Source organism: Symphalangus syndactylus, chromosome 5 (genome assembly GCF_028878055.3).
Source record: "Symphalangus syndactylus isolate Jambi chromosome 5, NHGRI_mSymSyn1-v2.1_pri, whole genome shotgun sequence".
In the NCBI taxonomy this organism is placed as follows: Eukaryota; Metazoa; Chordata; class Mammalia; order Primates; family Hylobatidae; genus Symphalangus; species Symphalangus syndactylus.
This window is the reverse complement of record NC_072427.2, coordinates 147,556,529-147,570,036: the sequence shown is the minus strand read 5'-3', so window position 1 is coordinate 147,570,036 and position 13,508 is coordinate 147,556,529. Positions and strand designations below refer to the sequence as shown.

At 36.9% G+C, this 13,508-nt stretch overlaps 1 protein-coding gene across 7 annotated transcripts in view; it reads right to left on the bottom strand.

Moving 5' to 3' along the window:
* CD163 (CD163 molecule) overlaps positions 1–13,508 on the bottom strand; it is a 134,938-nt gene that overhangs the window by 11,002 nt on the left and 110,428 nt on the right. For all 7 annotated transcript variants that reach the window (XM_063639692.1, XM_063639690.1, XM_055280790.2 and 4 more), the window contains 7 exons: positions 12,586–12,906; positions 10,551–10,871; positions 8,824–9,144; positions 1,495–1,809; positions 1,081–1,395; positions 618–710; positions 213–527 (listed from right to left, as the gene is read on the bottom strand). In XM_063639692.1, coding sequence (XP_063495762.1) covers positions 213–527; positions 618–710; positions 1,081–1,395; positions 1,495–1,809; positions 8,824–9,144; positions 10,551–10,871; positions 12,586–12,906 — 2,001 coding nt within the window. The remainder of the gene's footprint in view (positions 1–212; positions 528–617; positions 711–1,080; positions 1,396–1,494; positions 1,810–8,823; positions 9,145–10,550; positions 10,872–12,585; positions 12,907–13,508) is intronic.

The following is a 13,508-nucleotide window of genomic DNA, read 5'->3' as shown; positions in this document are numbered from 1 at the left end:
ACCATTTCTGGTCTTTTCTCTTTACAATGTTGCACTACCTTGCTCATGAAGTACAACTAGCACATCAAACCCAGACTTCTGTTGTCCTGACTCCCACAATAGTTCCTTTCGGATCTACTTTTCAGGAAAATCTTTAAGATTAATACCCCTCACTACTCTTCCTCACTCCTTTCTCTATGTAATTATGACCAGCGGTAATATGCATAATTTACCTGAACAGATAACTCCTGCATCCTCCTTGTGCCTGCAATTTTGCTGCCCCCAGCCGTGTGAATGGCACTGCCAAATGCGGGATTCTTTTCCATTGCATTTCATCTCATCCAGCCAGATGGGCCCTGTTCCTTCCCCAAAATGAGCAGAACCAGTGGCATTAATGGCCTCTCCACAGCCCAGCTGTCTGCAAACCACATGGGCATCACTCAGGTCCCAGCTGTCATCACAGATGGTGCCCCAGGAGCCCTCATGATAGATCTCTACTCTCCCAGCACAGCGACCTCCTCCATTTACCAGGCGAAGTTGACCACTCTCTGCAAAGAGAAATGAAAATATTAATAAAGAGCATTCCACTTGTTATTAATATTTTCAAATATTTTCATAGATTTGTCACAGAGTCTTACCTATGCAGGCCACAGCACTTTCTTCTGGAATGGTAGGCCTTGTTGGGCCCAAAGACGATGAATTGCATGAGGACAGTGTTTGGGACTGGTTTCCTGCAAACACCAAAGTATTCAGTCATACAAGATACAAAAGGTTAGGGGAGTCAGATGAAATGTTACATGGATGAGTTGAGGACAAACAGCTTAGAGAGAGAGGGGAAGGTGGATGGTCAACAAGTTTGAAATAAATCAGGTGCTTTGAGATGGGCTTGGCACATAGTAAGCACTGGATAACTATGAAGTCCATCAAAATTAGGTTTGCTCACCCTCTGAAAAGACAAATGAGGTTAATATTCTGAAGCATGAATTAGTATTCATTCTTCTCAAGACCCTTCAAAATGGATCATTGCGTTTCACTTTTGTTCTTCATCCCTATGTACACCTTCTCTTAAAACCCATCACTGGCTGCCCCTCATCCTCTTACCTGAGCAGATTACAGAGGCCACTTGCCCTGAAGGACATAATGAAGCACCTAGAGCAGTTACAGGACAATCTCCCATGTGCTGCTCAGTCCCAGTGCAGTGAAACATATGCCTCCAGACTTGACCATTTCCTTTTCCAAAATGTGCTCCTCCTGGGGTAGAAAGGGCAACTCCACATTTCAGCTGCTGGCAAAGAACATGGGCATCTTCTATGTCCCAGTGAGAGTTGCAGAGGGATCCCCAGGCACCAAGCGTTTTGAGCTCCACTCTGCCCTCACATGGGGTCTTGCCATTCACCAAGCGAATTTCCGTGTATCCTGGAAGGAGACAGGGCTTTAGAAAAAGACAGCTATGACTCCCTAACCCTGTCCCTTTCACAGTATGAGAACCAATTAAAGATGTTTTCTGGGTCTTACTTGAGCAGACTATTCCAACATCCCTGCTGTGGCTACAAGTTCCTTCTGGGCGGGGTGCTACTGGGCAGAGTGAAAGATGGGACTCATGTCCCTCACATTGGAATTCTTCAGCCCAGATCTGTCCATTTCCCTCTCCAAAGTGAGCTCCCCCCAGGATAGAGACAACTGTCCCACACTGTAATTCCCTGCATAGAACGCTGGCAGCTTCCAGAGAGAAGTCCGAATCACAGACGGAGCCCCACGTGTCACCATGCTTCACTTCAACACGTCCAGAACAGGGAATGTCCCCTCCAACCAGTCTGGGTTCCCTGTGGGCTGAAAAATAAATATTATTTCAGTGAGAGATAATATGATTTCCAGATTTCCATTCATGATGAGGGTGAAGAAGGCGGTGTGGAGTGGGAAATGGAGACCAGGGTGCTCAGTGATTTCCTACACTTGTTTGTCTTGGCTTTTCTGCCTCGAGTTGGGTATGGATAAATCTAGACCTCCCTATTCCTAGCTGAACTCATCCATCTGAGAGAATTCTGGGACTTCACCTTGTGCAGCCAACCATCCCCAAAGGCAATGATAACTCTGTTCTTCCAACATTTTGCTTACTTTCTTCATAATAACATTAGAGACCACAAACAATGTGTATCTACTATTGCTCTGTCTTAGTCTTGCACTCATTCCTCCATGTACTGCAATCTGGGGTCTGCTCAACCTTTTTGAATTGTTCTATGCAAAGCTTTTCAATATACTTCCAATTTTCAAAATGAACATCAGACTTCTTCCTTTTGACATCTGTTACGTTTGGTATACGTGACCCTTCTTTGTCCCATTTTCTCCTCCATTCTTTCTGACAGTGCTTTATCAAAACATTTCATGTATTCCTTGAGTCAAGGTTCTGTCCGTAACCTTCTCATCTGCTCAATGGACATGTCTCAACTGCTAATAAATATATTTTCATCCATACTTTTTTCTTTAATTTTAGATCCACAAACATATCTGCTTAGACATGTGGAACTTAAATTATTCAAAGTTGAATGAATTATTGTATGACAAGCCCACTATATTCTTTACTTAATTAATGATATACAGGCCAAATTAGAATCACCTAAAATTGAACCACTTTATCTCACCACAAATAATGGTAATAATGATAGCAGTGAACATTAAGTGAGCGTCTATTATATTATATATATGGCATTCCAATAAGCATTTAACAAACATTATTTCATTCAATCCTTAAAATTGCCTTAGGAGATAATTGTTAATATCATTCTGATTTTACAGACAGGGAATCTGAAACATAGCGAGGTGAGGTGTAGTAATTTGCTAAGGTCACACAAGAAATTACTACAGAATTAGTAAGAGAGCAGAATTTGAAGCCAGACAGTATATTCCAGAGCCTAGAATGTTGACTCTCATGATATATTGAACATGTAGAAAACCACCATATCTGTTGGTCCTCCAGCATATTTCTTCTTCTGCATATTTGTTGCTATTGCCATAAAGTGATCTGTCATCATCTGTCATGCAGACCTCTACAATAGCTTCGTAAATTGTTTCCTTGCTTCTAAGTCTTTTTTCCAAGAAATTTATGCCATGATTATAAATATATTAATAAATTTCAAATATTTTCATGTGATGTTTTTTCTTTAGGTAACTTAACGTTTCCTTAAAATTTATGCAATGATCCCTTACATAATTTCTTATAATTTCTGTAATAATTATGTATGCAATAATTAATCCAAAAGTATCAATGTAACGACCTATAACGTAACAACCTGTAATGTTGTCTGACTCTATTTTAGGCATTTGATGTCGGGTGGGTTAAAAAGACTGCCACAGAGTTCAGTCTGTCAGTGAAGATAAATAATACAAAAAATAATAATCATAATCATATTAGCTAACATGTATTTGTAGCTCACTGTGTAATTCCTGTGAGGTAGGCCCTATTACCACTCCCATTTTTCTTCTGAGCAAACTGCAGCACAAACAGTTTTCATAGATTCCCTAATTTCGTCCAGCTATTAAAATTAAGGAGAGGTGATAAACACTAATTCTTTAGTGCACTTTAAAATAGTATGCTGTTACCTTAAAAGCTTTAATATCTATTACTTTACCAACCTAATTTGATGCTCCAGCCTAAAGATGCTTGGGCATGCCATAATTTTCATGCTTCTGTGCCTCTGTAGAAACTTTTCTCTCTACTTAAAATGTATTTCCCTACCTTATATACCTAGGAAAAGGCTACTTCTTTTCAAGGCTGTTCAATTTCTCACTAACAGCCTTCTCCTCCATGAACACAGTTCACTACAAGATATACGTATTTTAATAGTGATGAATCCAAAAATAGAAATATGTATTAGACATAAAACTAACAAATAAAGGAGTCATTCACTGTGTTTTACACTATGTAGGAGAGAATACCATAGATCTAAACTGGATCTTGAAAAAAGATGAGGAGTTTGCCAAATACACAGTGTGTGAAACAATCTTTAAGGAATATGGTCGTGAAATAGCATGGTGTCGTTGAAGAATTATAAGTAACTTACTGTAGCTGAAATTTAAAATATAAAGAAAAGACACATCATAAATAATAAATGGAATTTATATTATGAAGATGCTCTTCATCAAGTTAAGAAACACAATCATCAAGATAAGTGAGTTTCTTTGAAAATACTCAGAGGCAATATAAAGTACTTAAGAGATACAAACTATTTCTTTTAACTTGTTCTTTAAAAGAAATAAAGAAAATGCAGCTGAAAATTAGACCTTCTGAAGGTCTTAAGTCCTTTATAGATATCTGCTATCAAATATCAACAATTTTTGTAATCTCTTGATGTTACTATCACGATGATATAGATACACCATCAGCCCTTGCCAATCTACATACTCTGATTTCCTTTCATCTCTCATAAACCTTTCACTTGATACTAAAATGTCTTAGAAAATGTTTCCAATATGACCATATTCTGTACCACAGCAATATAGAATACCTCAACATGTCAAAATTTCACCCATTATCCGTTAAATCTGCACAAAGCAAATTCCTATCCAAATTTGACATGAAAAACATGTTGCTTTCTAAACATAGCTCAGAGTTTAAAGTAAATAACACCTCTACAATACAAATAATTAATGACCCTTGAGTGGGATGGTCTTTCATTTCTTCTTTTTGAATCTTTATTCAAGCATGAAATTTCTCTAAGATATCATTAACTAGTATTCATATGATCCCAACCTCTTTTGGACAGCCCTAAATCTTTAAGTAAAGGCAGTCTCCTAGATCAAGCCAAATTCTGGTTTCTTCTAACTTCTTACTCTTTCATTTGGATCCATCTTGAACAAAATAAACCAAAAGAAAACCAGTGAAAAACAAACAAACAAACAAACAAAAATACGTTCTTTTCCACTGTGAAAACTCATTAAGCAATTGAGAAAAAGTCCCTTCTATAAGTATCCTCTTGTTTTCTTTGTCCTAACATATTTGAGTCAAGGCAGAGGACAAATTCTCCCACTCAGAAAGTGACTTGGAGACTCCATCCTCAGCCTTTATTTCGTGAATCTGCTAGTAACATGTTAATCTATCCTATGGGTCGCTTTGCTTATATCATTACTCTTTAGACATGGACAGAATATTGGACATCTATCCCTTTAACGGATTTTTTTTTCTGCTAAGTCTCTGACTGTGTTTTTACATAAAAGCCATTAAGTAAATTTTTGCACCTGGATTTAGCGCCATTGATCAACAACTTCAGTTTTCCCCTGGCATAAGTAACTGAATTTTCTCTAGAAAAATGAATAGATCTACAAAGAGCTTTAACACAATTAGAGAAATAATTAACTAGAATTACTTCCTTTTGTTTAGTGATAAATAAAATTACAATTATGATTTAAAGAAGCATTAATGTATTTTCAATATTTAAATAAATTAAATAGACTCTGAAGAAGTATAGATCATCATAATCTCAGAATTATTTCTCCATCCTAAGTTAAAATACAGCATAACTCAAATGAACTGTTTCTTAAGGTCAGATGTCCTCTACAGTACATACACAGACATCACAAACAAAATGACTGAGATTCAAAGTAATTTTGTGACCAAAATTTCCTAGACCTTTTTCTGTCAACGATTTATCTTAAATTGTTTCCAATTCTCCTGCTTAGTTGAATTCTTCTGGTTCTTTTCAGCTATATAGCCCTGTGCTATATAAAAGTTAAAGAATTTAAACAGATTATCAAATTTGGAGCTTGAATTTGGCAGGCACAGAGACAGCATGTCCATTATTGAAAGAGACAGCACGTCATCATTTACAGAGACAGTATGTCATCATTGAAAGTATCAAGTAAATCAAGAAACAAAAGTACAAACTATATTACTAACAAAACATGTAAAAAGCTAAAAACCAAGGCCTCCAACATAAGTAGAAGAACTTCCAAAACCTACAGAAATATAACAAAAGAGTTTGTAAAAGGAAACAAAAAGTGCACATGGCAAATAGCAAACAAAAATACAGCTCTGTGAAGTACGGAGCCCATCTTAAGTTGCAAATTTATGTTATTCATGATTTCTATTATACACATCTGAATAGAATCTTGAATAATTTAGAACATGTTACCATAAGTAAGGTATTCTAGTAATGCAACCTAAAATATGGGTGTGGTTGAATGGAGTTGATGGGCAGAATGCATTAATGACTCAGGTATGAGAGGCTAAAAACCTAATGAGTCTTACACATGGTAAAATATTTGGGCAAGCCTCACTTTGAAAAGAAAACCATGTGCTCACTGATGCTTAAAAAACGCAGAATTTATTGGGCAAAGTACAAGAAACAAAACTACAAAAAATCAGGACATTTGCATGACGTGGACTCTCCTTGCCACTTTTAGCATTTACAAGAAAGATGAATTCAGACTACAAGTAGTCAGAATGCAAGCAGAAATAGGAGGAGAAATATCAATTTTATAAGGAGGTATGGTCTGCCTGCACGTGTTGTATATTGTTAATCAAGAGTCCTATAATTCGGAATTGAAGAATTGAAGAAAAAACTCTAAGTATCCTGTCCCCCCAAATTGAGGTGGTGGTAAAACTGTAGCCTTGTCAGAAGATAAAATTGATACTCCAGATACAAAGGCAATGAGTCTACCGGCAAAGACGGAATTTAGGTCTTGTCCTTCCTCCCAAACCCACAGTTTCAAACGGCCTTAAGGCAGTGGTCAATAATTAAAGAGAAGGGCTGGTCACAGCATAGATCGAAGTATATTTATATGCTCTTGGACTATAGTTACTTTCAGATGGCATTGGGTTATAAAGCAAGTAGACTAGAAGCTTAGTAACCTTGGAAAGAACTTTTTTGTTGAATTTGAGGGCAGCTGACATCAGCCCTTGATTAGTCAATCTTTAATCCAAAGGTCCCTAAACCAATATTGGCAGAAAGTGGGTTGTGAAAGGTGTGCTGTCCTTAGATAGAGATACTCTCCAAACCAAACTTGGATGTAACTGTGAAGAATAATGTGCCAGGAAGAACTGCCCTGAGAGCAACATTGGGGCCCATGAAGGACACTGGACAGAAGACACCTTCTCAGAGGCCAGCACTTCGTCTACCAGATTGGCTTTCCAAGGAACTCACTGAGCTGCGGGGTGGCTCATCCTTCCTGTCTGGTAGGATTTGATAATTACTGCAGCAAATCTATTCTGGATGTTTCTTTGTGACAACAGAGACACCAAAACAGCCTTAAACTGCTTACCTATTTGACTAATTTTAAATGAGAAAAAGTAAACACTGTCTTTCTTCAGCCACTATTATTTGTTTCTCTTTTAGATACAGCAGAACTTAATGCTAATCAATGTAAAATACAATTAATAAGGAAATATACAAACCTTTATAAATTTAGAAGGAAAATCTATAACCTAAAATATTTATATTAGTAAATCAGAAGAAATAAAACTTAAGATTCAACTCAAGAAGTTAGGGGCCAAAAAGAAATCAAACTTTAGGAAATCCGAAGAGAATTATTAGAAAGAAAAGTAAATTTTAACGGATTAGAAAGCAAATAAAGGTAACATTAATTTTTTAAAATCCAAATAATGATTTTTTAAAAAAAATTTAGGTAAAAGAATGGCTAATCTTGTCAGGTAAAAGAAATTAAAAGAATAAATGAATACACATGGTAATAAATTATAAGAAATGTTATAGATATGGAAGTAATTTCAGACATCTCTTTAAATACTGATGTGAAATTTGATCAAGAAATTTTACTAAGTGAATACTTAAGGTACAAAACAATTTATACAACATGCCACCATTTGGATAATGAAAGCAAATGATAGCTATATATAGATTTGTTTGCATTTTCTTGTATTTACATGAAATATCTCAAATAATATATAAATATTCTAACCACATAAGTTGTCTGTGAGGAAAAGAATTGGATAGTAGTGGGGGAAGAGTTTACACTTTTTTATTTTGAAGTTTAAACCATGTGATTATATTGCCTGGTCCAGAATATGTTTTAAAAAGTAATACAGCAATTCAAATTTATATCTTAAATGATTGCCTTTTTTTCAATCGGAGGATAATTTCCACTTAACTAGAGGTAAGCACCGTTTGTAACATCAGGGAAATGCCCCTCACTGCATGCCTAGGTTGGGAGGTATCTGGAGCCATATTATTGGTTACAGGACATGCAGCACGTACAAGTTTCCATTCTGTGAGGTCTCTACACGTTTAATGGTTTTCTCGTAGACTGTGTTTTCTAAAGCCTTTTTGTTGCATGAGTAAAAGTTACATTTACTTTAGAGTTATTAAAAAAGCATCACTTTTCAACAAAGTTAGCATTTGTATAAGTATAATTAGCATAAAATACTAAAGATTATCCACAAACCTAACCGGTTTACAACTCATTTTTGAGCTTTTTAAAGAGGTTGCAGTGAAATATTCACAGGTTTAAAAAAAAAAAAGAAAATTCTTTCACAGTACAATAGAGGGAGCTGAAGGTTATGTCAGTTTATCTAACATGGTTATTTTTTAAATCTTTTGGTGACATCCTGTGAAAGAAATATTGAATTCTATTTTTTAAATTTTAATCCTCCTTAATCTCTTTTACCTCTATTGATTTAAAAATTACTCAAAAACCAAAGTGAGCAAAACCCAAACACTTCTATCTAAAGTGCAACATGAATTGTCAACTTATCTGACTCTCCCGGTGGAATTTGTGTAGATATTTTCTGGTTTCTTGGGAGTGATCTAGTCATAAGGACCAATGTTTCTTTTCAATTTCAAAGGTAGTACTGGAAATTTACACCCTTCTTCTTAACAAGTTGATTGAAAGTCATACCTGAGCAGGTAATTTTGGCTTCTTCATAGTGATCACAGGTAAGTCCACCCCATTGCCAGTTCTTGCAGTCCCAAAGAGAAGTTTCATTTCCGTTACAGCTACTTAGAAACAGCCATGTGTTTGTTGCCTGGATTTTGGAGTATACTTGATAAGATGTTTTGAGTGCAGATCCACATCCCAGCTGCTTGCAAACCACATCAGCTTCTTTCAGTCCCCAGCCTCTGTCACACACCTTCCCTAACAGTCTCTGAATCTCCACCTCAACTGTCCCAGCACAGCGGCTGCCTCCACCTGCAAGTCTCAGCTCCAGATCTGATCCATCTGCAAAAGAAATATAAACTTAAACCATCGATACATATGGAGGTTAGCTTCCAGAGGATTTTTTTTTGTCTTTTTTCTTCTCTGATACTGATACGCTGGAAATTATAGCTTACTTATTTCCTGACTTTTTAAGAAACAATAATATAGACCATAAATTTTTGTTAGAAATGGGACTGTAGTTTCAAGGGTTGATAAAAATTGTCAATGGCAGAAAGATATGAGCAATTCAGTTTTAAAAGAGATTCCTCAAAAAGTGGGTGAAGGATATGAACAGACACTTCTGAAAAGAAGGCAGTTATGCAGACAACAAACATATGAAAAATAGCTTATCATCACTGGTCATTAGAGAAATGCAAATCAAAACCACAATGAGATACCATCTCATCCCAGTTAGAATGGCGATCATTAAAAAGTCTGGAAACAACAGATGTTGGCAAGGATGTGGAGAAATAGGAAAGCTTTTACACTGTTGGTGGGAGTGAAAATTAGTTCAACCATTATGGAAGACAGTGTGGTGATTCCTCAAGAATCTAGAACTAGAAATACCATTTGACCCAGCAATCCCATTACTGGGTATATACCCAAAGGATTATAAATCATTCTACTATAAAGACACATGCATATGTATGTTTATTGCAGCACTATTTGCAATAGCAAAGACTTGGAACCAACCCAAATGCCCATCAATAATAGACTGGATAAAGAAGATGTGGTACATATACACCATAGAATACTATGCAGCCATAAAAAGGAATGAGTTTATGTCATTTGAAGGGACACAGATGAAGCTAGAAACCATCATCCTCAGCAAACTAACACAGGAACAGAAAACCAAACGCCACATGGTCTCACTCATAACTGGGAGTTGAACAATGAGAACACATGGACACAGGGAGGGGAACATCACACACTGGGGCCTGTCAGCTGGTGAGGGGAAAGGGGAGGGAGAGCATTAGGACAAACACCTAATGCATGAGGGGTTAAAACCTAGATGACAGGTTGATACATGAAGCAGACCACCATGGAACATGTTTACCCATGTAACAAACCTGCACATTCAACACATCTATCCCAGAACTTAAAGTAAAAAAATAAGTAAATTAAAAAATTTTAAAAACGGATTCCTAGGAAATTTTGTCTCTCTGAGCTCCAGGTAGATTCTGAGTTTGAAGTGTGCTCCATAAAAGCAGTCTGAGTAATTATTACAGAGAATGCCGTCAGACAACCTTCCAAACTAGTTGAATAAAGAACGTGTCAAAGATTACAAGTGTAAAGTAATTCCCAGCAAGGAATTTACTAGGCATTTCTACTTCTTACATCTATTCCTACTCTTAAGGAGCACAGGACTTTCTCTTTCTGCTTTTCTTTTTGTTTAGTGTTTTGGTTTTGGTTTGGTTTTAACTTACCAGAACATGTCACGCCAGCATCTTCATTGTGATTGCAATAATGCTTTCCCCATTCATGGTGTTTACATTGCCAGACAGCAGGTTCATGTCCCTGGCAAGAAACACTGTCAAGCCAGATGTGTCCAGATCCCTCACTGGCGTTAACTCGACCAATGGCGGTGATGGCAGTTGGACATCCCAGTTGCTTGCATGCCACAGCAGCATCATAACTGTCCCAGCCGTCATCACATATTGTCCCCCATTCTCCTTGGAATCTCACTTCTAATCTTCCTGAACATTGAGTGACTCCATCTACCAGTCTCAGGCTCAGATCTGCTCCCTCTGTAACAGAGACACACAACAGGTCTGAGATAAGGAAGCAAGAACATGAGACTATAAATAGCTGTACCTGAGATGAGTTAAGGAAAAAGGGAGAGATATAAGTGGAGACAGAGAAAACTGTGATGTACTGTACTACCACTGGAAATCATTCAAGATGGAAAGAGGAGTGGATCAGGCAAGAAGATAGGACATCTCAGTATAGACAGAATATACTACAGGAAGTGTTTCTAACAGGAGATCCAGGGACTGAATTTCATCTAGAGACCTGCTATTTGACTACCACAGAGTTCTTGTTAGAACTGTTTACTTTTTCTGGTTAAAATATATTTGCATGTGTTTAGGTGGCACCCTCATCCTTCAATTTGCCTCCATACTTAGCAATCCCTTTTGCCTCTGACTGCATTCTCCATTGATACTACCTAGCCTGTGTTGTACACCTGAACCTGTTGTGACCACTTCCTTAGTTTCAAAGCAGAGCAAAGAGAAAGGAGGCTTCAGTACTACAATTTTCACCTTCCCCAAATCAATATTCTTCAAAGAACAAACATTGATTCTGAAGAATATTCTGTAATAAATTAAACTGTTTTTTTCCTCTGGCAGTTTCCATTTTCATTCCCACAATATTATTTATTGTAATTCCTCAGCATGTGCTAACTGGGGGCCTAGAGAAATCTTGATGGGTAAAAGAGAATGGAAGGTACAGTCTCTGTTTTTTCTACTCCAAATTCTTCACATTCTTAAGCTAACAAAATCTAGCTTTCTTGCAGGAATTCCATTCATTGTGGTTCAGGCTATAGCTGATCACATTGTTCAACAAGAGAAAGCCTGTTCAAGACATGCAGAAAGAGATAGAACCCAGATGACATTGTCCAAGAACCTGAATCCAACCATGCATGAGGCTAACTATACCCTCTGGATTTCCCAGTTTTGTGAGCCAGTATTCTCTTCTTTTTAAACGAGTTTGAATGGAAGTTCCTTTATTTACACACACACACACAGAGAGAGAGAGAAAAAGGGACCTGGTGAAGATAGGGATTTTTTACTCTTATTTTCCTAAGTGTTCTCTGGGGTTCAAGACACACTCAATCTCCTTTTATACTAAGAATTCAATAGAAAAACGAAGAGTGGTATCTCTGCACACACAAACCATTGTCCCTGCCCCCAGTCTGAGTATACAATGTGAAAGTCTCTAGACAGATACAATGCATATCTAGTATAAATAAAGTTTTAATGGGAAGCCAATATTGATTTTTAAAAAGTGATTTGATTCTGTGAATTTGAAAAATGATTTGGGAAGGAGTGGGTTAATGAGGCTAATGAGGAGGCTTTTGTGGATTAGATGATAACTGGAGTGGTTTGGTCTTAAAACTTCATAGTGCAAAATTTCCTAGTAAAGCCCTTCCTTCCTTCCTTTTTCCCCTCTTTTTCTTTTCGGTCTCTCCCTTTCTTTATGGGCTTTTCCTAAACACTTTCTTCTTTTCTTATGACCTGGATCTCAGTTTCACTATGCACCCTTCTTCCCTAACCTATTTCTCCTAATTTCAGTTAAGGTAAAAAGTCCACAGGTATCAGACTGGAACCTGAAGTTAGGTTAAAATGTGGTGACAAAAGAAGCAGACTTCATTATGTTCTTAAGAGTTCAGGCTCTTAAGATGTATTACCCCTTTCTTTTGTCCTCTCCTGGAGAATAGAATGAGCCAAGATCAGTCCTTACTTGAGCAAATCACTCCAGCATCCTCAGCATGATCACAGTTATGCTTTCCCCATCCTTGATGTTTGCAGTTCCAGAGAGCTGACTCATTTCCGTCGCATATAAGATCATCAAACCAGATTGGTCCAGAGCCTTCTCCAAAATTAGCTGAACCAGAGAAACTGACAGCACTTCCACATTCAAGTTGTTTACAAATGACAGATGCATGATCTATGTTGAAGTTATCATCACACACTGTTCCCCACCGTCCTTGGAATTTGATCTCTATTCTTCCAGAACACATATTCCCTCCATTGGTCAGCCTCATTTCCAAATTGGATCCATCTGGAGCAGAGAAAAGATCAGAGTTCAGAAGTTACATTCATTCAGAAGTGATTTTAGAAAATAAGTTTCCTCTGGACACTTGGGATTTTATGTTGTCCTTAAAATGGTGCCTGATTTTGGATGTTGCCCAGCTCCACACAGTGGAGAATTTTAATATGTTAAAATCTAGGAAGCAATTACGATTTTATCTATATCTACTTACAAAGGAAAATGTTTACAGATTAAAGTTTTTAAACTTTCTGTTTTGTTTTGTTTCTTTCCATTACTAGGACAGATGTAAATACTCTTTTTATATAGAAGTAGATAAATTCGACTCAAGTTATTTAAATTTGACTCCGTTAGAGCTTTAGGTGTATAAATTTCAAAAAGCAAATTGATTAACTCCACTGGTCGTTATAAAACAACAGAAAAAAAGAGCTAAAAGTACTACACTGATGTTTTAGTTAAACAGCCAGTTCTCTAGAGAGCAATAATTATGTAAGAGCCTGCTAAAATTTATGATAATTTTAAACTTTGCAGTAGATGTTACTTTTGTTATTCCCCATTTCACACCTCCCATAGTGGTTAAAAATAAGAGGAAAGAAGGAGGAGAAGGAGGAGAA